This window comes from Bos taurus, chromosome 6 (assembly GCF_002263795.3).
Source record: "Bos taurus isolate L1 Dominette 01449 registration number 42190680 breed Hereford chromosome 6, ARS-UCD2.0, whole genome shotgun sequence".
In the NCBI taxonomy this organism is placed as follows: domain Eukaryota; kingdom Metazoa; phylum Chordata; class Mammalia; order Artiodactyla; family Bovidae; genus Bos; species Bos taurus.
This window is the reverse complement of record NC_037333.1, coordinates 92,609,397-92,636,319: the sequence shown is the minus strand read 5'-3', so window position 1 is coordinate 92,636,319 and position 26,923 is coordinate 92,609,397. Positions and strand designations below refer to the sequence as shown.

The following is a 26,923-nucleotide window of genomic DNA, read 5'->3' as shown; positions in this document are numbered from 1 at the left end:
GTAGTCATGTATGGATGTGAGAGTTGGACTGTGAAGAAAGCTGAGCATCGAAGAATTGATGCTTTTGGACTGTGGTGTTGGAGAAGACTCTTGGGAGTCCCTTGGACTGCAAGGAGATCCAACCAGTCCATTCTAAAGGAGATCAGTCCTGGGTGTTCTTTGGAAGGACTAATGCTAAAGCTGAAACTCCAATCCTTGGCCACCTCATGTGAAAAGTTGACTAATTGGAAAAGACTCTGATGCTGGGAGGGATTGGAGGCAGGAGGAAAAGGGGATGACAGAGGATGAGATGGCTGGATGGCATCACCAACTCAATGGACGTGAGTGAGTGAACTCTGGGAGTTGGTGATGGACAGGGAAGCCTGGCGTGCTGCGATTCATGGAGTCGCAAAGAGTCGGACATGACTGAGCGACTGAAATGAACTTAACAGTAAATATATGTTTAGCTTTACAAGTTACTATCAAACTGTTTCTAAAGTGGCTTATCACTGGTTTTTGAAATAAAGCTAACAAAAGAAAACTGTGTGTGCAGTATACTGACAACTACTTAGCAAGGAACGGGTTTGCAAACAAAGGAAAGCAAGTCAGTGCCCTCTCCTACTCCACGTTATGTCTCATTTATACTTTTTATCACGGGTTTTCCTGTTGATCAGTGATCACTACGTTGTTGAGTCAATGCTGTTTCTCTCAAATGGTATGGTTTTCCTTATGGTATTATTCATATCTGATGGAAGAGGAGAGTGACACTTTCAATTCCCGAAAGTTCTGAGAAATTAGCATCTGATTTCACAACAGTATTGCTAAGAAAAGTAGAAATGATAATAAACTCTTTTTAATTCTAATATTCCCACTGGTAAGAACACTGATAAAAATCCAACCAAAGGCTGTAACCTAGAATACTACAAAGACTATTCATCCCAGTTAAATAAATACACATCTCTCACATGAAGCACTGGGTATCACAATGAAGCACTAGTACATTGACATACACTGGGCCCTGAATAGATACTATATTCTCTTTCTTAACTCCATACTCTTGGATTTACTGCCAATCTACTTCCTTTTTTTTAATGAGAACTAAAAAGTACAGAATTTGACTTGTATTTTCTACAGCCTATTTTCCACTTTTAAATTTGTCTGTGACACAGTATACTGCAGTATACCAAAAATAATGCAACCAAAGAAAAGTTAATCATCAACTAGAAGAAATGGAGGAGGAGGAGGAGGGGAAGTGGCAGTGAGCATGTGCCAATGAGCTGCTGCCTTGTATCCAACTACTGTTTGTATCTGATTGTTTTCAGCAATACTCCTTGCTTGCAGCTTTCTCAACTTGAGGATCTAGGGCCTTCAAAATAAGCCTTCATTTTCCATGTGCTATACTATTCACATCTTGTTTAAACTGAACTCCAACACACTCACTTCTCCTGTTCTAACATGTTTGCTAAATCTGAAGGCTCTGATTTCAACACAAGATTTTACTATGTTTATATTCCCTACCCCTGAACTTGTTTATTTTTGTTACCATATACATCATCTTTCATCAGCTGCCAAGTTGACAATATTCTTGCCACAAAACAATTCACTATTACACAAGCAAAATACAGTGATACACACCTAGAAAGGGACCATGTCTACAACTTTAAAAAGGAGGAAAAAAGCACATCAAAGACAGGGCCTTTATATTAAGTATGTCAAAGATCCAAGTATATCTGAAGCCCAGACAAGAAACACTAGTTCAATCAGGTCTTGGCATGATTTAGTATAAACAAAAATCTGAGCTGTCCTATCCTGTTTTGTTTTTTTTTTTCTCCTGTTACGAAAACGTTTTGTTTGCTAATAGCATTATTTACAAGTTCTCAAAATCTGGATATTTTGTTGTTGTTCATTTCTTAAGTTGTGTCTGATTCTTTGAGATGCCATGGACTGTAGCATGCCAGGCTCCTCTGTCCCCACGACCTCCTGGGTTTGCTCAAATTTCACATCCATTGAGTTGGTGATGTTATCTAACCTCTCATCCTGGATATTCACGTAACTGTAAAAGGGCTACAGCTGTTCTTCCTTTAATGCTATGATAACCATTCATGTCAAAGCTAGGCTATTATGTTTAAAAGATGTTCTTCAAAATTTCAATTATATTTAATGGAGTTTTTAGAACCCTTCCTCAATCCAAATTACTTTTAAGAGTTTATGTTCTAGTTTCATATTAATAAATTAAAAGAATTAGCAATAGCTTCCAAATTAAAATACAACAAGTAGCATATATATTTTGAAAATACACTGTTTCTTTAGAATACTTTACTCTTTTATTTACTTAAGCAGATTTCATAGGATACTAATAGGAATCTATCTGGGGATAGAAGAAAATAAATAGGTAGAGTAGGACTCCACTCATTCCCAGGAGGAATCAATGTTTCATAATAAATGTACTGATGCCACTAATTTGGAATTAGTAATAATTCAAAGACTGTCAAATATATTTTAAAATATATTTCAAAAGTTTTATGATGTAATGAATGAATAATGTGAATAAAGATTACAGAAAAATATTTAAACATCTTTAGAGAAGAAACATTTATATTAAAAACATTGTTTAATATAAACAACTGATTTGTTAGTTACAGGCGGCACTAGTGGTAAAGACTCCTCCTGCCAATGCAGGATATACAAGACACGTGGGTTCAATCCCTGGATGGGAAAGATCCCCTGGGATAGGAAAATGGCAACCCACTCCAGTATACTTGCCTGGAAAATTCCATGGACAGAGGAGCCTGGTGGACTACAGTCAAAGCAGCCACAGACAGTCAGACACGACAGGGCAACTAAGCACAAGTAGCTGAGGCTGCATCTATCAAGCAACATTTTTTGATTAGATATTCAATGTTATCATATTAGTAAGTTGCACATCACTGAAAAACTATTCTGTGGTATTCACTTTCAAGTAATTCTTATTAATCTTCCCACAAACTTATTTCTCTTTCCATGTCTTTCCAATCTGCAGGTGAATGAACAAGGAGGAAGGGAAAAGTAGAAAAGAAAAAAAAAGCAATAGGGAACAAGAAAATAGAAAAGAAAAACCAGAGAGCTATTAAAAGAAGGAAAAAATAAAAGGACAGAGAAAGAGGGAGGAGGGTAGAAGGTAGGGAAAAGGGAGCCTGAAAACAAACTACATTAAAAAGAAAAAGCCTACAAATAAATCATGTCAAATAATCATCAAAGTACCAAAGATGAACAATTACCTCTTCATCCAGAGATTGAAAGAGTAAAACTACCATGAATGTCCAAGTGGGAAGAAAAAAGCTACAAAACTGCTCAAAAGCCTAATTATGATGATTATTCTTAAATTAAGCCTCATCTAAACTCCATGGGGTCACAAAGAGTCGCAAATGATTCCGCACCTAAGCAACAATCTCCTGCCTAGGCTGGCGGCCAGGATTCTGGGAGCCAGGTAAGGGGAGAGTAGAGGGTGGAGTGAAGGGAAGAGGAGAGGGTGGGGAGGACGGGAGGGTTTCTCAATATTTCATATACATAGATTCACTTAATCTCCCTGTTTTCAATTTTCTCAACTCCTGATCTCTCCCAGTCAGAGACCTTTGTTTTCACCTTTCCTGCCACCTACTAGCATGGGAAACGGCAGTTACTCAGGGTTAGGAAATATATAAAAATCTTCAATAATTTTCAGCTAAACCTATTTCAGAGGGTTCTTGCTCCATCCCCACACACAGCATTAACACTCAGTCCCTGTGGTATCCAGAGCCAGATCCTAGCCTTTTTAAAAATCCTGAAATTTATTTCTTTGGCTTTCTCCATTGCTGACTTAAGATTTGACATTTCCTAATCAGTTACCACTGTGGTATTCATTCCATCTTTACTTGGAAGCCTCAGAGCACATGTTATTTTCAAGTGTCCATGTGATACTTTGGAAAAGAATATTAATATTATACTACAGGCCACAATGAAAGTCCTGAGAAATTTTTTAAAAGTAGAAACTAAGAAAAGGATACATTCTTCAACCATTAAGGCAGTTAAATCAGAACATACTAAAAATCTAAGCAAGTCAAAAAAGGTTCCAAAAGTTTAAAATATTCTCCCAAATAAGAATAAAAACTACTAAGAAAATAATGACAAAAAAACTAAATATCAAACTTGTAATTAGAGGCAAATTACACTTTCAGTATTAAAAAAAACAAAACTCACAAATCTTATATAAAACTTAGAAAGTCAGAAAACGAACAACAAAGCAAATCTCAAGATAATAAAAAGAGCAAATTGATAATTTATAGATAGAAAAAAATAGCAATAGATTCTAAAAACTATACTAAAAAAAGTTCTTTAAAAAACATATTTGAGATAGCACTGGAAACTATATTCAATACACTGTGATAAACCATAATGGAAAGAATATGAAAAAGTGTATATACATGTATAATTCAATCACTTTGCTATATAGTAGAAATTAACACATAAATCAACTATACTTCAGTATCTTAGGTTATGAACATTAAAATATTTAGGGGTGAAATATTATAATTTCTGCAACTTAATTTTAAGTGATTCAGAAAATATAAAAGAATATCTACTACTTTAAACAAACTACGTATACTAGTTGTTCTAAGCAAATATGACAAAAATCAGTGAATCCAGGTGATGAGTATATAGGTGTTGGTTATAATTTCAACTTTCCATCATTCAAAATTTTTCAAAATAAACTGAAGAAAAAGATGTGCAGATGTGGAGGGTATTTACAAACAAGAGCTTAAGCTATTTCAAATAAGAGCTTAAATAAGCTTTATTAAGCAATAAATTTCAAGAAAATCTGTAATATTTCATTATTTTCTTACCTGAAATGTTATGAATGTGATTTAATTTCTCTTTACAGTTTTCTCTTCTAAAGAGATATGAACCCAAGGAGCCCCCAATGCTCTAAGATAAAATGAAGATAAACCATCAAGATTCCTGATTTTATGGTGTTTTTAAAAATACTGCAGTGAAAAGTCATTTTAAAAAGCTTGTATGTACATGGATACTTGAAAAGAATTACTTTGAAGTGAAAAATGAAAACGGCAAAAGGTGACTGAAATCATAGCAGGTCATCACGAAACATTCTTTTGAAAGCTAAACACTTTTTATAAATCATCGGAAATCCCATGAAGTTACTGTGCTAACACCAAAGCATTTAAAGGGGCCAAAGCTCCAAAACATAACCTGAAACTGAGTAGATTTTAGAGTACACTGCACCCTTTGAAAGGTCCATCGCGCATTGTATCACAAATCTACATTTTTATTCTGAAACTTCATCTAACTTTATTAATCCTGGATGATTTCTAGGTTACACTTGATTTGAAAATCAAAGTCTAAAATGGATGAAAACTACAGTAATGATTTCTACATATGTGAGATTCTACTAAACTGGATTCAGACATAAAAGTCAGCTAGTTGCTACTTGAAAACATACACAGAAACATGGGTCAGATTTTATAGGCTCTTTCAGGTGTGGACGTAATAGGCCACAGGAGTCATAATTTATTACAGTATGAAGTACTATGAGAGGTTAAATAACCAAATACGCACACTCCACGCTTTCCATTAAACTACAGTTCATGTCTTTTCCTCTTGATAAATGCCCCTAGTACAAGTCCTAATGTGCCATATTTTACGGCTCGAGAATTTTTTTTCCTAGTGAAAAGTTCTATCTTTGATCTCCATCAGTCTCAGCAAATGAAACCTAACTACAACACTACCACATATGATTTTGAAATATGTGAAGAAGTCAACATTAACAAAAGTGAAGGAAGGCAGACAGACAGAGAACATTTCAGTTTTTGACAAATATAAAGACACTATGCGTGCCTCTGTAAAATGGGAAAGTCAATAGTAACAGAAAATTAGAAAGAACTTTTACCTTATCATAAAGGACACGTTAAGAACACCAATCAACAATGGGACTGGCTTACTGGGAAAGTAGGCTGGAGGCCAAGATTCTTAAATCAAACAAGCAATCTATCAGAGAAAAAACAAAACATATTTCTGACAGCCTCACAGCTAACATAAAATGGATTTGTGGTATGTTATAAAATACTAACAGACACCCTTTGAAAATTACTTTAAAGTCTTTATTCTGGCAGGTTTAGGCTACAGAATCTGGACATATATAGTATCTGGACACTGTTTAGTTTTTCTGTGTAATGTCAAAAAATACACCTGACTAAACATGCCTATAATGAATACAGGACAACACTCTTAATTCTGACTCTCATTTTGTGAAACCTCAGGAATTAAAATTTTTACTTTCAATATTACTGACAAGGATTGTTTGAAAAGTTTAGTTTAAGTTAAATTTTTATAAATTATTGATTCACTACATATAATATATATTGACGCTTTTGAACTGTGGTGTTGGAGAAGACTCTTGAGAGTCCCTTGGACTGCAAGATCAAACCAGTCAATCCTAAATAAAATCAACCCTGAATACTCATTAGAAGGACTGAGGCTGAAGCTGAAGCTCCAATACTTTGGCCACCTGATCCAAAGGGCTGACTCATTAGAAAAGACCCTGATGCTAGGAAAGATTGAAGGCAGGAGGAGAAGGGGACAACAGAGGATGAGATGGCTGGATGGCATCACCAACTTGACGGACACGAGTTTGAGCAAGCTCTGGGAGTTGGTGATGGATAGGGAAGACTGGCGTGCTGCAGTGCATGGGATCACAAAGAGTCGGATACAACTGAGCATCTTAGCACACACACACGCACAAAACTGTTAAAGATCATTCTTAGGTCACGGGTCTGTTAAAAAAACAGCCACAATTGGATTTGGTCCATGGGCCATATGTAGTTTGTGAACTCTGCTCTGGATAGCCTCCTTTTATCCAAAACGAAGCGGACCCCTAACGGGCATGTAATGCTGTCAGTGCCCTTTCATCCATTCGTTCATTCTAAAGCCAATCCTTGTATCACACGAAGGAATAACAACAAAACAACAAAAAAAATAAACCTCTAGTATTTCCAACTATACAATTACATCACCTGTGGAAATCTCAGACTTTTAAGGAAGATATATTACTGTGCTTTGGGTTTTCAAAGATTTTCTGTTAAAGTCTGTTACCTCTGATAATTATAATAATAAATATTTTTATGGAATAGTTATATTAGATACAATCACAGACAGATTTTTTACTCCCTTTTAAATCTTTATTGAGGTATACTTGATAACTTTATAGAGACATATTTTGCATATTATATTATTCACCATTTTCTAAATCATAATTCAATGACTTTGTAAATAATTTTTTCTACCAACACCATAAGTCAGTTTTCAAACTAACGATCTCTGAAGCGCATTTACTGTTAATGCCTGTTTTGCCCACCCCTTCGCCTCAGGCAACCACTAATCTTTTTGTCTTTACAGTTTCACCCCTTTTTTTGGACATCTCACATAAATGTGGTTTCTGCATCTGCTTTTTTCCACTAAGCATGTTTTTGATGTTCATCCACATCATGGTTATGTATCCATAGTTTGTTCCTTCTAACTGCTAAACAGTATTCCAAGAGATATGCTACACACTCTTAAAGTGTCAATCTAACAAGTTTTGACATACATATACACTTATCTGGTGGCTCAGATGGTAAAGAATCTGCCCACAATGCAGGAAACCTGGGTTTGATTTCCAGGTTGGTAAAATCCCCTAGAAAAAAAGAAAGCGTACCTACTCCTTTATTCTTACCTGGGCAGAGGAGACTGGCAGGCTACAGTCCATGGGGTCATAAAGAGTAGGACACGACTGAGCATCTAACACTTTCACATACTCCTGAAACCATCACCAGTCAGGATAACAGTCATGTCAATCATGTCCCCAATTCCTTGTGTTCCTTTGTCATCCCTCATTCCCACCCCATCCCAGCCACCTTGTCCCTAAAGCAACTCCCAGGCTGCCTTCTGTTACTACATATCACTTTGTATTTGTCAGAATTTTATATAAATGGAATCCTACAGTATGTACTTTTGTATGCCCTTTTCATTCAGCACAATATTTTAAACATTCATTCATGTTAGAGCATGTATCAATGTTTCTTTTTATTATGAAAGAAAATTCAATTGTATAGAATAACAAAGTTTGTTTATACATTTACCTGTCGATGGACATGTGATATGTTTCCTGGGTTTTGGCTATTACAAATAAATCTGATACAAGCATCTGTTTATAAATCTTTGCATCTAAGCATATGCTTTCATTTCTCCTGAGCAAATATCTAAATGTGAAGTGCTGGGATCATATAGTAGGTGGATTAAACTTGTTAAACTACAGAACAGTTTGCCAAACGGATTTCACCATTTACATCCCCACAGCAACATATGAGCATTCCAGTCACTCCATATCCTCACCAACATTGGTATGATCAGTTTTTTAAATTTTAGACATTCTAGTAGATGTGCAGTTGTATCTCATTGTGATTTTAATTTATATTTCCATAATGACTAATAATGCTGAGCATATTTCAATGTTTGTCATTTATCTGCCGTGTGTTTGTTATACTTTTATGAGGTATTCCAAATCTTCTGACTTTTAAAACTAGACTGTTTAATTGTTGAGTTTTAAGAGTTCTTTATATATTGTGGATTTATCAGAGAGATGATTTGCAAGTATTTTATCCCAATCTGTGATTTATTTTTTCATTCTCTTAATAGCTTTTTTAAAGAGAAAAAGCTTTTAATTTTTAAAAAGTATGAATTACCAATTTGTTATTTTTGTGGATCATGCTTTTGGTTTATATCTGAGACATTATTCCCTAATCCAACTTTTTCTTCTAGAAGTTTTATAATTTTAAACTTTATATTTAGGTCTTTGATACATTTTGAGGTAATTAAGTATGGTATGAAGTATGGATCAAAGTTCATTTTATCTCATATAGATATCTAATTGTTCCAGTGCCATTTGTTGAAAAGTCTACTGCTTTGCCATTAAAAATGCTTCTGCACATTATTTTAAATCAGTTGTCCATACGTGTTTTATACTTTTTTTTCTTCTCTCTATTCCACTGATTGTTTTGTTTCTTGACATCAATATCACATTGTCTAAATTACTGTAGCTTTTTAAATCTTGAAGTCAGATAGATCTCCATCCAACTTTGTTCTTTGTCAAGGCTATTTTGACTCCTCTAAGTCCTTTGTAGTTCCACGTGAATTTTAGAATCATGTCAATTCTACAAAAAATTTTAATGGGATTTTGATCCATACAGTCTATACATTACTTTAGGGACAATTGACATCTTCACAATATTAAGTTTATTGATCCATGAAGACGGTTCATCTTATCATTTACTTAGATCTATTTAATTTCTCTTGATGATGTTTTGAAGTTTCCAGTGTATGGAGTTTTATCTTTTGTCAGATTTATCCCTAAGTATTTCATACTTATTTAATAATACTTTGACATTCCTTAGTTTTAAATTTTAATTTCCAAACGTTCATTGCTGTTATATAGAAGCAATCTGATTTCTGTATATTAACCTTGTATTCTGAAACTTACTTAACTCACTTCCTTGTTCTAGTAGCTGAATCACGTCATCTTGTGAAAAATGACAGTTTTATTCCTCCTTTCTAATGGGATGTCTTTTTTTTTCTGCCTGAATATACTACCTAGAATCCTGAGATTAACAATGAAAAGAACTGGTGAGAGTGGATATCCGTATCTTGGTCCTGATCTTGGGAGGAAAGCATTCAGCCTTTCATTACTATGTATGATATCAGCTGTTGATTTTTCTTAGATGTTCTACCAGGTTAAAGACATTAACTTGCATTCCTAGTTTGCTGAGACTTTTTAATCAGGAAGGAGTGTTGGATTCTGTCAAATGTTTTCTCTGTATCTACAGAGATGATCACATGACTTGATTTTTAGTTAGTTGAAATCAACCCTGAATAATCATGGGAAGGACTGATCCTGTAGCTGAAGCTCCGATACTTTGGCCACCTGATGCAAAGAGCTGACTCACTGGAAAAGACCCTGATGCTGGGAAAAATTAAGGGCAAGAGGACAAGGGGACGACAGAGGATGAGATGGTTGGATGGCATTACGGACTCAATGAGTTTGAGCAAATTCAGGGAGATAGTGAAGGACAGGGAAAGCCTGGCATGCTGCAGTTCGTGAGGTCGCAAAGAATCGGACATGACTTAGCGACTGAACAACAAACAAATGTGGTAAATTACAGTGATTGTTTAGTATTAAACTAACCTGTATTCCTCAGAGAAGGCAATGGCACCCCACTCCAGTACTCTTGCCTGGAAAATCCCATGGGCGGAGGAGCCTGGTAGGCTGCAGTCCATGGGGTTGCTAAGAGTCAGACATGACTGAGAGACTTCACTTTCTCTTTTCACCTTCATGCATTGGAGAAGGAAACAGCAACCCACTCCAGTGTTCTTGTCTGGAGAATCCTAGGGACGGGGGAGCCTGGTGGGCTGCTGTCTATGGGGTTGCACAGAGTCGGATATGACTGAAGCGACTTAGCAGCAGCAGCAGCAACCTGTATTCCTAAGATAAGCCCTAAGTGATCATGATATGTTATTCTTTTACACACTGCTAGACTCTATTTGCTAAAGTTTAGCTTATAATTTTAATATTTACATTTATGACATTATGGACTGTCATTTCCTTTGCCTGGTTTTGGTATCAACATAATGCTGACTGCTTTAGGTGTGTGTGTTGGGGCGGGGTGTAATTAAAGTCCCTGTTACTCCATCTTAGCCAGAAGTGCGTGCATGTGTTTGCGTGCTAAGTCACTCAGTCGTGTGTGACTCTTTGCAACCCCCTAGACTGTAGCTCGCCAGGCTCCTCTGTCCATGGTATTCTCCAGGCAAGAACACTGGAGTTGTTGCCATGCCCTCCTCCAGGGGATCTTCCCAACCCAGGGATCAAACCCATGTCTCTTATGTCTCCTATATTGGCAAGCGGGTTCTTTACCACTAGCACCTCCTCGGGAAGCCTAGAATTTTTATTTTTATAGTTATTACGTCATTATCTCATCCATTCCTTCCTAATCTAGAAAGTATATACCAACAACATCATGTTATATATAGGGAAAATAGAGAAAGGGGGGAAACTGAGGCTCATAAAGTTCCATCAGTTCTAACCCAGAACTAAGATTTGAATCCACACCTATGAAACCATTCTTTAAACATCCTACTCTACTATACTATTTCAGTAGTACTCAAAAAGATTCTATTTAAGCACAGATTAATTTATTTTTCATTAAAAAAAGCATTATATCTCTAAAAAACCCAGGTAAGTCTGGTCTGAAGCCCATGTCTCAATCACTGTGGTATTTGTTAAAAAGAATGAATGACATGCCATGGTTTATTATACACTGAGTCAGGATATATACATAAATTATTAACTATTAAATATACTGAAAACATTACTTAAGAAAAAGATAAAACTAGGAACAAAGAGTCTTATAAAGATACTTTACAGACCCAAAAAGTCCAACCAAAAGAGTAACAATAGTTGATAGATACCATTCTAAAGTTTTTAATCTTCAAAACTATACTATGAAATAGATATTACTATATAAATTTTATAGATGAGGAAGTTTGAGATATAAGAAACTTGTTTAGGAGGGGCAATATAGGAGTAAGGGGTTAAAGAGATATAAACTACTATGTATAAAATAAGCTACAAGGATATATTGTACAACATGGGAAATATAGACAATATTTTATAAAAATATAAATGGAGTATAACCTCTAAAATATGTGAGTCACTATATTGGACACCTGTAACAAATAATATTATATATCAACCACACTTCAATTTAAAAAAATTGAAAAACAGGAAAGAAATTTGTCCGAAACCTGCCATCCTTTAAGTAGCAGAACAGGTAGTCAAGCTATGTCTCTACAACTCCAGAATATGATCTTAAAATTTGTATTTGGTTTTCTGCTTGTGTTTCATATTACAATGTTGTCATCCCTGAGAAAGAAGATGCACAGCCAAGGGCCTTTCGGGAACAAGAAAATTCCAACATCAGATTCCAGTAGAGCTAGTGCCAAATGAATTAGAGCTAAGCTTTGATGATAATGGAGGTGATAAGAGGTTTCCCAATCCCTGACTGGAATAAACTTGTTGCCCCCTTTCTGCACCAAGTTTTCCTTCCATAAAATTAGCGAAGGGCCCTTTATATATTTTTGATGATCTGCAATACGCTCAGCTCATGACCTTGGACTTCTAGCTGTTGGCTTTAATGTAGAATTGCTCTCAGGAGTAGCATGGGAGGAGGAATAACAGCTCTTCAAGTAATTCCAGTTATGAGGCAAGATGGTGTAAGGCTAAAGAGCCTGGACTCTTGAGACTCCTGAGGTTCAAATACCTAGTATGCCTCATACTAGCTGTGAGACATTAGAAAAATTACTTAATCTCTTTGGGCTTCTATCCCTGCATCTATAAAACAGAGATGGTAATTCACCTCTCATAGGGTTCAGGATTAAAAGAACATATGAAAAGCGTTTAGAATAGTGCCTGGCACTTGGTTAACATCGTGTAAATTTGGCTAACAATATTATTATAGTTATTGCATAGGAAAAAAATTACATACATTAAATAGGTATGTTAGAAATTCTGTAGTATTAAAAAATACTAGCAAAAACTATGTTTCAAAACACAGTCCTCTATAAATCTGACTTATCTATATTAATGTCTCAAAAATGATTTTGGAAATTAATTTCAGCATCTTCTGTAAGTGGGCAGTTTTTAAAACATAAGCAGGGATAATCAGAAACAATTTATTAAAATCAAATTACTCAATTCCCTTAAGGTAGTATTAAATATTTACTACAGACTCAGCATTATGCAATATCCTATAAGGTATATATAAGATCTAGACCCAGCTCCCAAAACGCTTAAAATATTAGAGAGCAAAAATAACACAGAGTTGACAAATAAGGCAAAGTATAAGAAAATGTCAGAGAGTAGCACGTAACTCTAGAAAAGGACTTCTACAGCACCATTAAAATGTATGAATTCAACCCACAAAAAAAATATATATATATTTAGTGCCACTCCTAATGTCAGTGACAAGGACAAGTTCAAAGGACTGATATGTTATAAATTATTAATGAATCACTTCAATAAAAAAGAAAGGGGTTACTGAATAATATTCACTATAACTTACTGTTGCTATTTTCGTCTCCAGAAAGTTCTCCCTTTCTTCATCTACCTTAATTTCAAGTCCAGTTTTAAATAATTCAAGCATTTTGGGGATGTCCCGGCCAACGGAATCTGGTTAGAAAAACAAGAAATCCAAAGTTATCACTATATCTATACAAGTAGCAAAAATTACTAAATAAGAGAAACATTCAATCCAAGTTAAGATATAAAAAATGATTTGTGGCAAACAGACTTTATGGTGACCCATATCCTGGTGTTCATGCCCTTGTGTGATACCCTCCCACTTGAGTGTGCATGAGACCTGCAACATGCTTCTAGGCAAGAGACATGATGATTATGCATAACTGATTACATGACATAAAAATGCAATGCTTATCTTGAAGGAGTCTCTCTCCCTACTGGCTCTGAAGAAGCAAGATCCAATGTTGTCGGGGGCATATGGAGAGAGCCATGAGCCAAGAAACTGAGACCCTCAGTCCAGAAACCTGCAAGGAACTGGATTCTGCCAAAAAGCCATATGAATCTGGAAGCAAATCTTCCTCAGTCAAGCCTCAGACAAAACCATGGCTCCAGCTGATACCCCGACTGGAGCTCTGAGACACTGAAGCAGAAAACGCAGCTTAGCTGCACACACATTCCTGATACACAGACGCTGATACAGGAAATGTGCGTTGTTTTAAGGCACTAAATCTGTGATATTATTGTTCCACAGTAATAAACAATAAATAAGTGTATACAATGATGATGCTTATCAAACTTTAGAAACATTGATGGCAAATTAAAACCTATAGAGTAACACAAGATAAAAGCTGAAACAGGGGAGTCTTGAAATCTTTGAAGAACATTTTACTTACCTTTACATGAAATTCATCTGACCTGCCTTACCATAAGGAAGGAACTAGAAAAGCAGCAAGAGCTAGCAGTAGAAATAATATCTCACTGAGTGATACAATCTGGAGGCAGCTCATTACTAAACCAATGGTTACAGAAGCTGGCATGAAGAAAGAGATAAAAAGTGAAAGTTTACTGGATTCTAATGCTACTTTGTCCTCCATTAAGGTAGAGAAAAAGATGCAGTTGAATAAACAAAGGAGAAAAAAGGAATCAAGGTAAAAACCAAGAATTTTCAAAGGATCATGCAGGAGACTCCAAACATACATTATACCCTCCTAACCTTTGATCATAAACATTTTAACTCAAATTTAATATATAAAAATATATATACATATATTTTTAGTTTTACCTTAAACTTTTTAAAATTCATTTTTTATTGAAGTAACAGTTGAATTATAGCACTGTGTTAATTACTGCTATACAGCCAAGTGATTCAGTTATCTATATACACACACACAGTATTTTTCACATTCTTTTCCATTATGGTTTATCACACTATATACTAGGACCTTGTTGCTTATCCAGTTTATATATATTAATGTACATATGTGGAGTGTATAAAAATGGTACAGATGAACTTATCTACAGAGCAGAAATAGAGACACAGACATAAAGAACAAATGTATGGATACCAAGGAGGGAAGGGGGATGGGGTGGGACGAACTGGGAGATTGAGACTGATGTATATATATATACACACTACTACGTATAAAATAGACAACTAATGAGAACCTACTGTTTAGCATACATACGTAACTCTATCTATGCTCTGTGGTGACCTAGCTAAGAATGAAATCCAAAAAAGAGGAGTTATACGTTAAAAAAAAAAAATTACCTGCTGACTGACCTGAATCTATACCTACAAACCTGCTTTCCTCCCTATCATATGGATGAACTGTCTGTGTTCTTATGAAGGCCAATGCTCTTCATCTAAGCACTGGATCCCATACCTCCTCACCAATACAGCGACACCACCCCTCTCTCTCTCTACACCGTCAGCTTCCTCTGCTTTCCCAGATCATCAGCAGCAGCTGACAAACTTGCTATAAAATGTTCCATCTTAAAACAAAATACTGCCTTTCAATAACCATCTAATACTTTCTGAAGAACGCTAAGTTTTCCAAAAAAGTTGCCCATCCTTTCTGTCTCGGCTTTCTTTCCTTCCACTTTCTCTCAGACCTACCTCCATCAAGTTACATCCCTAATACTCCACTGAGAATAATCCTGTGTTCCTCTGACTTGACCCGTCAACAGTAGTTCACAGAATATGTCTCCCCTCTTCCTACTGAGTCATGACTTGGCCTCTGAAACTCTATTCTCACTGGTTAGTCATTCTATTCCTGTTGGCTGAGCTACCCTTACTTGGCCGATTTCTAAAAGGTGGACTACCTGAGGGTTCAGTCACATGACCTCTCTTTTTCCACCCATGGACAGCCTTTAAGTGATCTCTTTAAACATACTGCTTTAAACATTTACCCACTGATAACTGCCAAATTTATATTTCTGGCCACAAGTTCCCTCAGGCTCTCCAACCACCTACTTAGTATCTCCACCCAAATGCAGGTAGGTAATTAATAAGGAGTACAACATGAAAAATGTTTGCTGAAAGAATGAACAAATTAATGACTTCATCATTCTGAGTCTGATATCACAGTGCTGTTGTAATGATAATGAAGTGGGAAAGGACAGGGCTTAAGAAGGAAGAGTTCCGTATTAAAACATACTATAAAAAAAAAAACATACTATAGTGAAGGTGTTGATGGAATACTCAATACGTAGAAATAACAAACTGGAAAAAAGCGACAGACCAGAGATAATAATGTATTAATATACTTGAGTTTTTTAAACCAGTTCCATCCTAAAACAATCACAAAGAAAACCTCCTTCCTTTGAACTTACATATTATTTTCCTCTCTCTCTCTCCCTTTTTAACGAAAACATGTTGACGTGAATTTGCATTTCCCTAATAACCAATATTATTGGTAGCAGAATGAGCTGGTTGGACGGCATCATCGACTACAATGCACCTGAATATGGGCAAACTCTGGGAGATGGAGAAGGACAAGGAAGCCTGGTGTACTGCAGTCCATAGGGTAACAAAGAGATTTCTTGCATTTCTTTCAGTTTCTGATTTCTGACTTAACTGTTATTACCAGAAATCAAACTCTGTATGATTGCAAGCCTTTTAAATTTATTAAGACTTGTGTTAAAACCCAGCAAATGGTCTAAACCTAAATGTTCCACGTACTCTTGAAAAGTGTACACCAAACACTTATTAAGTACAGCTACAATAAGGTCAAGTTGGTTGACAGTACTGTTCAAATCTTTTATGTACTTCCTGATTTTCTATATATATATGCTCTATCAGTTACTAAGAGAAGAACATTAAAATCTCCAACTGTACTTGTTTAGCTTATTTCTCTTTTCAATTCTGTCAGTGTGTGCTTCATGTATTTTGTGGCTCTCTCTGTAGCTGAGCATGTCCTGTTATTGTTATAGAATATCCATCTTTTTCTCTAGTAAACTCCTTGTCTTAAAAGTTCATTTTGTCTGGTATTAAAATAGCCAACTCAGTTCTCTAATGGTTAATGTTTTTATGGTATATTTTTACTCTTCATTTTCCTTTCAGCTTCTTTGTGTGTATGAATATGAAGTGTGTCTCCTGTAGACAGAATATAATTGGATTGTTTTTTCATCGTCTTATAATTTCTGCCTCTTGGTTGAAATGTTTATTCAATTTCCAACTAACGTGACTAATGATATGGCTTGATTTAGGTCTCTATTTTGATACACATCTTCTATTTGTCTCATCTCATTTGTTTCTCTGTTCTACACTGCTTTCTTTTGTTTTCAAGAAAAAAATTTAGTATATCATTTTTATTCCTTTATTTAGTTTTAAGCTGTACCTCTTTTTGTGTATGTTTTTACTTGTTCTAGAGATTACAATGTGCACATTTATTTATCACAGCCTACTTCATCTTAACATTTTCTTCCAGAAAACAACAGATTTGTGCCCACCTCCATCCTTCCTATCTCATCACGATGTTATTGTCCTGCCCAAACCTGCTTCATCTCCTCTGTATCTATCTTTAAAATCATACTCACTGGACTACTCAAGGAGGACATTAGGGACTCATTCAAGACTCCTCTCTCCCTTACCTTCCACACCTAATTAGTAACTCCTGTTAATTTTACCTCCTCACTATTCCACAACAGCCTTCTTCATCGTCATCACTGTTACTGCTCAGATTCTGCCCTTATTCCTCTTCCCCCTAGCCCGCTGCATTCGCTACCTCACTGTTCTCTGTTCTTAAAATTTCATTATCTTCACATCACCACCCTATCACTTACAAAGCTCCCATATAGAGTCATTCTAACAAGCAAATCATATTTCATTCCTCTGAGCAATAGATTTCAACAGCACCTACCTTCACAGAGGATAAAAATCTAATCTCCATAGTATGGCACACAAAGTCCTCCATGATCTGGCCCACTGCTTATCACTGCTAACCCCACTGACCTATCTGAGAGCGTGTTACGTAACAAACGATAGAAAGCTAGTTATAATTTTCTGAACACAACTGGCTGACTCACACTTTTGTGCGTTAGAACAGGCCATTTCTTCCACCTGGAATGTTCTCCCCATGAATGTCAGGAAAGAAAATGCCTATATATGGTTAAAGTCTCAACTTCACTGCTACCTTCTTTATATAATCTGATTCTACAAGGTGTTCCTCATTCCTCTAAGCACTTTGTACATTTTCTACTAGCACACTTCCTGCATCTTAGAGCAGCAGTTTGTTACTATCTCTCACCTGTCAATTTTCATCTCCTTAAAGCTGGGAACTATCTATTCATCTTTTAATCTTCAGCACTAAGTGTACTGCCTGGGCACACAGTAGACACCCAATAAATATATGCTGATTCAATAAATGAGCTATAAAGGTAGAAACGATATATGAAGCCATGAAAAAGAATGACTTCTAAAATAATTAGGAAAAACTTTTTTAAAAAAAGAAAAAAGTAATTGTGGAACATGCATAGCTAGTTTAGGAATTATAGGGAGTCAATAGTAACAGAGGGTCATATGCATCATGTACTTAGCCTGTGCTGAGCTCTTGCACATTATAATAAAAACACCATGGGGACATGTTATCATGAAATCCATTTTGGAGATGAAAAACAAAGGCACAAAAATGTTCAAAAATTTTTTCAAAGTCACAGTGAGAGATAAAGCCAAGACAGAAGGAGGTCTATGCTAGCCACCCTTTAATTCTGCTTTTCAATATAGCCCAAGATTAAATCTTTCCCACTATTTTTAGGGCTTTGAGATTATGTAGTTATAGCCTCCTCTTTCTCTATTTTCTTTTTTCTCTGTGCTTTTACATTTGTCTACTTTTCTCCTCTTTCTTTTCCTTTCTCTTCTCCTAATTCTATTTAATTTTCATAATGAACATAATCTATACTAACATATAGGTATTTCATACTAATGTACCTTCTCTCTTCTTCACCAGGGAATATGACAGGGATAAAGAAAGTAGAATGTAAGGAGGCAGGGAAGACAAAGGAGGAGTAGTTAGGAAAAAAAAGTGTTAAGATTGTACAGTGTATGTTGGTGGGAATGCAAACTAGTACAGCCACTATGGAGAACAGTGTGGAGATTCCTTAAAAAACTGGAAACAGAACTGCCTTATGATCCAGCAATCCCACTGCTGGGCATACACACTGAGGAAACCAGAAGGAAAAGAGACACGTGTACCCCAATGTTCATCGCAGCACTGTTTATAATAGCCAGGACATGGAAGCAACCTAGATGACCATCAGCAGATGAATGGATAAGAAAGCTGTGGTGCATATACACAATGGAGTATTACTCAGCCATTAAAAAGAATACATTTGAACCAGTACTAATGAGGTGGATGAAACTGGAGCCTATTATTCAGAGTGAAGTAAGCCAGAAAGAAAAACACCAATACAGTATACTAATGCATATATATGTAATTTAGAAAGATGGTAACAATAACCCTGTATACAAGACAGCAAAAGAGACACTGATGTATAGAACAGTCTTTTGGACTCTGTGGGAGAGGGAGAGGGTGGGATGACATGGGAGAATGGCATTGAAATACATATAATATCATGTATGAAACGAGTTGCCAGTCCAGGTTTGATGCACTATACTGGATGCTTGGGGCTGGTGCACTGGGACGACCCAGAGGGATGGTATGGGGAGGGAGGAGGGAGGAGGGTTCAGGATGGGGAACACATATATACCTGTGGCAGATTCATTTCGATATTTGGCAAAACCAATACAATATTGTAAAGTTTAAAAATAAAATAAAATAAAATATATATATATTGTACAGTGTAAAAATTAGTATCAAGAAAAAGAGAAAATTAAAAAGAGACCTTTAAATGTGACAAAAGAAAGAACAGAGATTAGTAGTGAGAGCAACATTTGAGCTGAGTTATGAGAGAAAAGTATGTAAGGAAGAATAACAATTGGAAAGGAAATAGAGACAGCCAATCACTAAAGAGACATGCCTGAGAAACTTGGTATGAGACAACAGAAAGAAGTAAGATCACTGCTATAAAGGACAGTGGAAACAAATAAAGGTTTTGAGGTTATGTGCTTTGTTTTGGTCTATTTCTTTAACTAGAGAAATCTGAGTTAATTAAATTAAAAATAAATGCTTAGTAAGTCAGCTTGTCTAGTGCAGAAAACAAAACTATTCACTCTGTACCCGTATGGACTTTCTCTTGTTCATAGCCATCACATTCAAGGCTTGACACATATGATATGTTTGTTGAGTACCTACTATGTGCCAGATGCTATTCTAGGTCATGAGACTATACTAGTGGACAAAACCAAAAACGCCCTTATGCTAATGGAAGAAATTGAACACACACCCACAAATTAAAAATGTAAGATGCCAAGATTGATAAGCCTTAAAAGAAAGAAGGTAAAAATACGATAATGAGAAATCTAGTGGTAATGGGAAGTGGAGATTAATATTTAAATAGAATGGTCACAGAAGGTCTCTCCATCTAGGTGATACTTGAATAAGAATGTGAGCCAGACAAATTAGTAAAAAGCATTACAGACAGATAGGACAATGAATCCAAAGACCTGAGAAGGGAGAAAACTTGGTGTGTATGAGTAACAGCAAGGAAGCAACTATGGCTGGAGTAAGGGAAATAAAGAAGATCAATAGCACCAGTTGTAATACATCACTAATTCATCTATAGCAGTAATAATCATACCTAATCATCACTGGAATCTTTCACACATAAATAGTTTTAAATTATTAGTACACGAGAGAGGGAAATTTAGAAAAATTTCAAATTTGTTACCCTGCAAAAATTCCATTTGCTTTATCATTTTTCTTCATATGACCAAAGAATTCTAATTGTTTCAATAATGCAAGCAATACTCTTAAGTACAGCATGTTGATCTATGAGCTAAAAATAACTGACATTAGATTTCAATCATTTTACATCCATTACTCTCAAATACAATACAAAAGCAACTTCCTTACAGAAAGCAGTGCCCTACTCAGTAGATGTGAATACTCTATAGACAAGCCTGCTGGAATATCCTTTTGACAAGACTCCCAACTGCAACACTGATGTTCAGTTCTAAGAGCTATGTGTTAAGAGGAACACACAGTAATGGGTCCGATTTTCTAATCATGTCCCTTACCTGCCAACAACTTAGTATGCTTTATAAGTCAAGATATTTTCACACTAGTATTTTCTGTTTAGTAAATGTTAGTAACATTAGGAATAAAGAAAACTTTTAAAATATCAATAAAATGTATGTATCTATGTTAGATATGAAAAAATGTTAGAGTTTACATTGTGGCAGGGAACTGGGGGGAAGCTAGTTGACAAGGAAAATGAAACCCAATTTCTTCCAAAGAAATTTTGAAAAGCAAGTTTTAAATGTCTTTTTTTTAATGAGATAAAAAAGAAATACTAAGAAAATATGCCAAATGTGCATTGGAAAAAAAAGAGAACTTGCTTATAGTTACGTAAGCAATTAAAATAAAACAAAACTGCAGCATTAAACATGCTGCAAAATGTGCACATTCAGTCCAGCCAAGTTAGTTACACCCACTCCCATTACAAAGACAAAATGTAAGACAAAATGGGAAACTAATGAGCTCAGCTGCAGGGGCTTGTTTGTTTGTTTTTTAATTCCATCCATTGCTCAAAACGTAATTCCTACTTTACCCTTACATCTTTTGTTGGATGTAAGGGGAATCAAATGTTCCTAAACAAGAATCTGAATAAGCTCTAAAAATGCATAAAACAAGCTTCATTTGTTCTAATGCACATCTGGTGTACTCTGTTTTAACATTTTTGACAGGTTAATCGTTTGTCTTCATGTTTAAAGAACACAAATGTTTTGCCAGTGCTGTTGAACAGATCGTGTGGGGGTGAGAAGAAAAAGCTGGGGAAGGTGAAAGGTCTGTCTGTTTTTCCAAGATGCTTTGGTAAGCAAATAGAGGTAGGGGACATACCTAGGTAACTTGACCATAGTATACAGAAGCTATGATTCATTATGAAAGCAGAAATAAAGTAAAGCCCACTAATAAAAATAAACATTTTCAGGGGAAACTTTTCTTATTTGTGATGAAGAAATGTTCTTTGAAAACCTTTCAGACTAAAACTAATTATCCCAAATTTTGTGATGAAAATGGCAATTAAAAAACCTCAACACTAAAGGAAACTGAGACCAAAAATTATTCAAAGAATGGATAAAGTTCGCAAAGGTGACAAAATTAATTTCCATGAAAAACCAGTTAACCGTGCAAAGCAATGAGCGAGCTGAATACAGATAAACTCGGTATTCAGTTTTACTTTTAATTGACTATATTTAGTATTATTTGGCTTTATTGAGCTTGAATTCAATTAGGAAAAAACTTAAGAGACTTATCCTCAAATTCAACTGCAATTCTGGTTTAATTTTTAAAATAATGTTCAATTTCAGGTCTTATTTAGGAAAGAATGTAGTGTGATTCCATGAAAACAAACACTACTATAATGGAAATTCCTACTAACAAGCACCAAACCTCCGTCCAATATCTCACAAGGATGTGTTATTCATTGCAGGCTATTAAAAATAAACAAAACTCCAATATAACAAAAGAACTGGAGAGTCCATTTGAATTTGCTTACAGTACAGAACATGGTCTTTAACTCAGATGAGCATTAGTGGCTATCATGTATGAAGAATTTTAGCAGGATTTTTTTTAGCTCAACTAGAGTTAAAATTTGAAGATCTAGTAAAATAATTTTAAAATATCTGCTCTTTTACCTTATAAAATTTTATTTGAAAAAACATCTATCTACAGCAGATATTCAGCACCACCTAAAAGGAACTATGTCTGCTAGTGAATGTACTCTTTCCTCCCAAACCTACTCCCCATTTGCATTAATGATATCAACTTATTAGAAGAGATCCCTAGGCTGAAAAATCTCAGCATCATTTGACTCTTTCCTTTCTTTCTCTCAACATGTCCATTGCTAACTACATAGTGCAAAGTCCTATTATCTTTGACATCTGTCCTCTTTACTCCAGACTCATTATGAAGACTTTAAGCCTCACCTTTATTAATCTCTGGCAACTGCATCTGAACTGGTCTCCTTGCATGATTTCATGCCAGTACATTTTACAAACTCTTGCTAGATTAAAGCTCTAAAGAATCCCCCAACTTAAAAAAACTTCTAAGAGAGTCCTGCTGAATACAGAATCAAGGTCCAAATTTCTGAGGATCTTATTCAAGATTCTGCTCAATACAGGATCAATCTACCTTTCTAACATATTGTTTTTCATTTCAAAGTAGGGGTACCATTCACTACCGCCAAAGAAAACTAACTGATATTTCTTCAATGTAGTCTGTAATTTCTGACTTACTTCAGTGTCTATGATTAACAGATTCTACTTAAAATACCCTCTTAGTCTGCTCATCAAATTATTCAATGTACAGTTTAAACGTCACCCCCTTTAAGATGCCTTCTCTGATTTCCCCATCTACGTATAAATTCCTCCTCTAATGAACATCTACTGCATATTGTGAATTTATCATATAATACTTCATACTTTATAACAAGGCTATTTATGGAGCACCCGTACTTTTCTTACTAAATTTCGTAAGGGGCAAATATTCACAAGGGGAAAGTTTCTCAGGGACAATAACTGCAGAACCATACACAGAAAGCCAGCATATACAGATGATGAAAGCTAACATAAACGAGCATACGTGTTGTTTTGATAAAGAGACATAAGATAGTATGATGATAATATACCTAGTGGGTAATGTGTTCCACTAATTTAAAACAAGAATATGGCCTAAATTTAAAGATCTGGTATTATAAAGCAACTAGGTTTTCAAATTACATTAAATCACCAATATTAATGCCAAAGGAAAAAAATTCTACACGTTCTTGTGTAACACAAAACTGAAATACCAGAGCATAGTATTTACTCTACACATATATTAGCAATTTTGTTTTCTAATTAAACATATATATTAGAAAGTTGTTGACAGAGTACTGAAGTAGTAAAAGAACTCTCCCTTACTTCGATTAAACTTAGGAAATCTTGTTTTCAGTTTCTTCCTTAATGGATTAAGCTCGGGCATTATTTCTGGAACAGCTATATAAAAATCTGCTTGAATTTCATCATCCAAAATCTGAAAATCAGAAGGGAAAAGATAACCTTAGATTACAGAAAAGGCTTTATTTTTCTAAAAATAAGGTCTAATGTAGTAATCATTTTTTACAATTTAGAAAATACATATTAAGCACAATTCCTTTCTTTAAACACAAGGATCATATGAACATATTTACCAATTAGGAAAATCTTCAGAAGCAAAACATTTTCTAATGTTTGCTTTTAAAAAATAGCCACATCCATTATAAACAAACATTTAACAGGTTTAATTCTTCCTTGGGGTTATGTTAATCAAAAGTGTTGATTACTCATGTTGGTTCTACAAGCTAGAACACTGCACTGATGTGTACGTGGTTCATACAGTCCCAAAAAAGTTGAATTTGTATGTCCATCAAAACTGAAAAAAAATGCTGAAATTTTTGCAAGATCACATGTAAAATTAATAATCACTAGCTGCCAAATCATTAGCAACCACATCGCTTTCCTAAATTTGGAGCACCAAGACAACTGAAACGAAAATTCCTTTTGCCTCCAAAAAATAAAGGAGGAGTGGGATGGTCAAAGACAAGTTTACTTATAGTTTATTATGCGTAGTCTAATTCCATTCTAAGAGTAAAGAGAATAATTTCAGTTTTTAGAAGACATTTTAAATTAACTCAGGCAGGTACTCAGAATAATTACTTTACTTCTACAGTATACTCCATTTAAAAATTTAGCTGACTTAAAATTGAAGCAACTGTTTAGAGTAATACTGCCTGGGCAACAATTATCTTACCAATGATTCTCTTTGCATAAAATCTTACCACAATATGTCATTCAAAGCCTTAGTTTGGGGTTACACATTAAACTATAAAAACTTGAACTCTAGCAAAATTAAGCATGATTCTGGAATTTTATTTTCCTGTTACTATTTTTTCTTTATACAAATTCTTTACTCCCTAAATGGCATACTATGCTACCCTGAACAATAATAGAAAGAAAGATAGCACTAAGTTGTCTCTGACTCTTGTGATCTCATGAACTGTAGTCTGCCAGGCTCTTCTGTGCATGGGATTCTCCAGGCAAAAATACTGGAGTGGGTTGTCATTTCCTTCTCCAGGGGAACTTCCCAACCCAGGAATTAAACTCAGGTCTCCTACATTACAGGCAGATGCTTTACCGACTGAGCTACGTGGGAAGCCCTGAACAATAATAATTTACATAAAAAGAATCCTTGGCATGTGACAAGTATTCTTAGAATACTTGTAATGTACTAAGTATACTTCGAATACTTGTAACGTGCTAAACACGTTACATGGTTTAGTTCACCAAGTGTATACAACAACCCTACAAGGCAAGTACTAATATTGACCACACATTCTAGGCAAGGAAGTTGAGGGCTTCAGTTCAGTTCAGTCGCTCAGTCGTGTCCGACTCTTTGCGACCTAAGAATCGCAGCACACCAGGCCTCCCTGTCCATCACCATCTTCTGGAGTTGACTCAAACTCACATCCATAGAGTCAGTGATGCCAACCAGCCATTTCATCCTCTGTCATCCCCTTCTCCTCCTGCCCCCAATCCCTCCCAGCATCAGAGTCTTTCCAATAAGTCAACTCTTCGCATGAGGTGGCCAAAGTACTGGAGTTTCAGCTTTAGCATCATTCCTTCCCAAGAAATCCCAGGGCTGATCTCCTTCAGAATGGACTGGTTGGATCTCCTTGCAGTTCAAGGGACTCTCAAGAGTCTTCTCCAATACCACAGTTCAAAAGCATCAATTCTTCAGTGCTCAGCTTTCTTCACAGTCCAACTCTCACATCCATATATGACCACTGGAAAAACCATAGCCTTGACTAGACAGACCTTTGTTGGCAAAGTAGTATCTCTGCTTTTCAATATGCTATCTAGGTTGGCCATAACTTTTCTTCCAAGGAGTAAGCGTCTTTTAATTTCATGGCTGCAATCACCATCTGCAGTGATTTGGGAGCCCAAAAAAATAAAGTCTGACACTGTTTCCACTGTTTCCCCATCTATTTCCCATGACGTGATGGGACCAGATGCCATGATCTTCGTTTTCTGAATGTTGAGCTTTAAGCCAACTTTTTCACTCTCCTCTTTCACTTTCATCAAGAGGCTTTTGAGTTCTTCTTCACTTTCTGCCATAAGGGTGGTGTCATCTGCATATCTGAGATGATTGATATTTCTCCTGGCAATCTTGACTCCAGCTTGTGTTTCTTCCAGTCCAGCGTTTCTCATGATGTACTCTGCATAGAAGTTAAATCAGCAGAGTGACAATATGCAGCCTTGACGTACTCCTTTTCCTATTTGGAACCAGTCTGTTTTTCCATGTCCCGTTCTAACTGTTGCTTCTTGACCTGCATATAAGTTTCTCAAGAGGCAGGTCAGGTGATCTGGTATTCCCATCTCTTGAAGAATTTTCCACAGTTTATTGTGATCCACACAGTCAAAGGCTTTGGCATAGTCAATAAGCAGAAATAGATGTTTTTCTGGAACTCTCTTCCTTTTTCGATGATCCAGAGGATGTTGGCAATTTCATCTCTGGATCCTCTGCCGTTTCTAAAACCAGGGCTTAGGGAGGACAAATCAGTCTGCACTTTTAAGTGGCAGACCCAGAACCAAACAAAGGCAGTTTGGCTCCAAAATCAGGGCTCTCATCACTACAAATATGAAAGCAGAGGCAATTTTGAAACATCAAAGAACTATATGTGAAATTTCCAAGCCAAGATTTTCTAATCCTGATTCTAAAACATTTTCCTTTGGATTAAATTAAAATTATGTTTGAAAGTTATGCTCCAGGTAGCCTTTAAGATGATATCATAAAATATCAAAAAACTCTATAGATGGAAATCACAATTTAGAGACAAGTAAAAATGAAACAACTTTAAAATCCCTCAGAACCAAGCATACTTGTGACATTTCACATGTATTAAAATTAAAGCAAAATGTACTTAAAGCAATTCAGTTCAGTCAGTTCAGTCACTCAGTCGTGTCTGACTCTTTGCAACCCCATGGACTGTAGCACTCCAGGCTTCCCTGTCCATCACCAAATCCCAGAGCATACTCAAACTCATGTCCATTGAGTCAGTGATACCATCCAACCATCTCATCCTCTGTTGTCCCTTCCTCCTCCTGTCTTCAATCTTTCCCAGCATCAGGGTCTTTTCAAATCAGTCAGTTCTTCCCATGAGGTGGGCAAA

The 26,923-nt window shown here is 35.8% G+C and overlaps 1 protein-coding gene across 1 annotated transcript in view; it reads right to left on the bottom strand.

The window, feature by feature from the left end:
* The window catches only part of MRPL1 (mitochondrial ribosomal protein L1), a 70,852-nt gene that overhangs the window by 14,348 nt on the left and 29,581 nt on the right, over positions 1-26,923 (bottom strand). Inside the window, 2 exon segments of the mRNA NM_001101844.2 lie at positions 13,158-13,264; positions 23,637-23,748. Coding sequence (NP_001095314.1) covers positions 13,158-13,264; positions 23,637-23,748 — 219 coding nt within the window.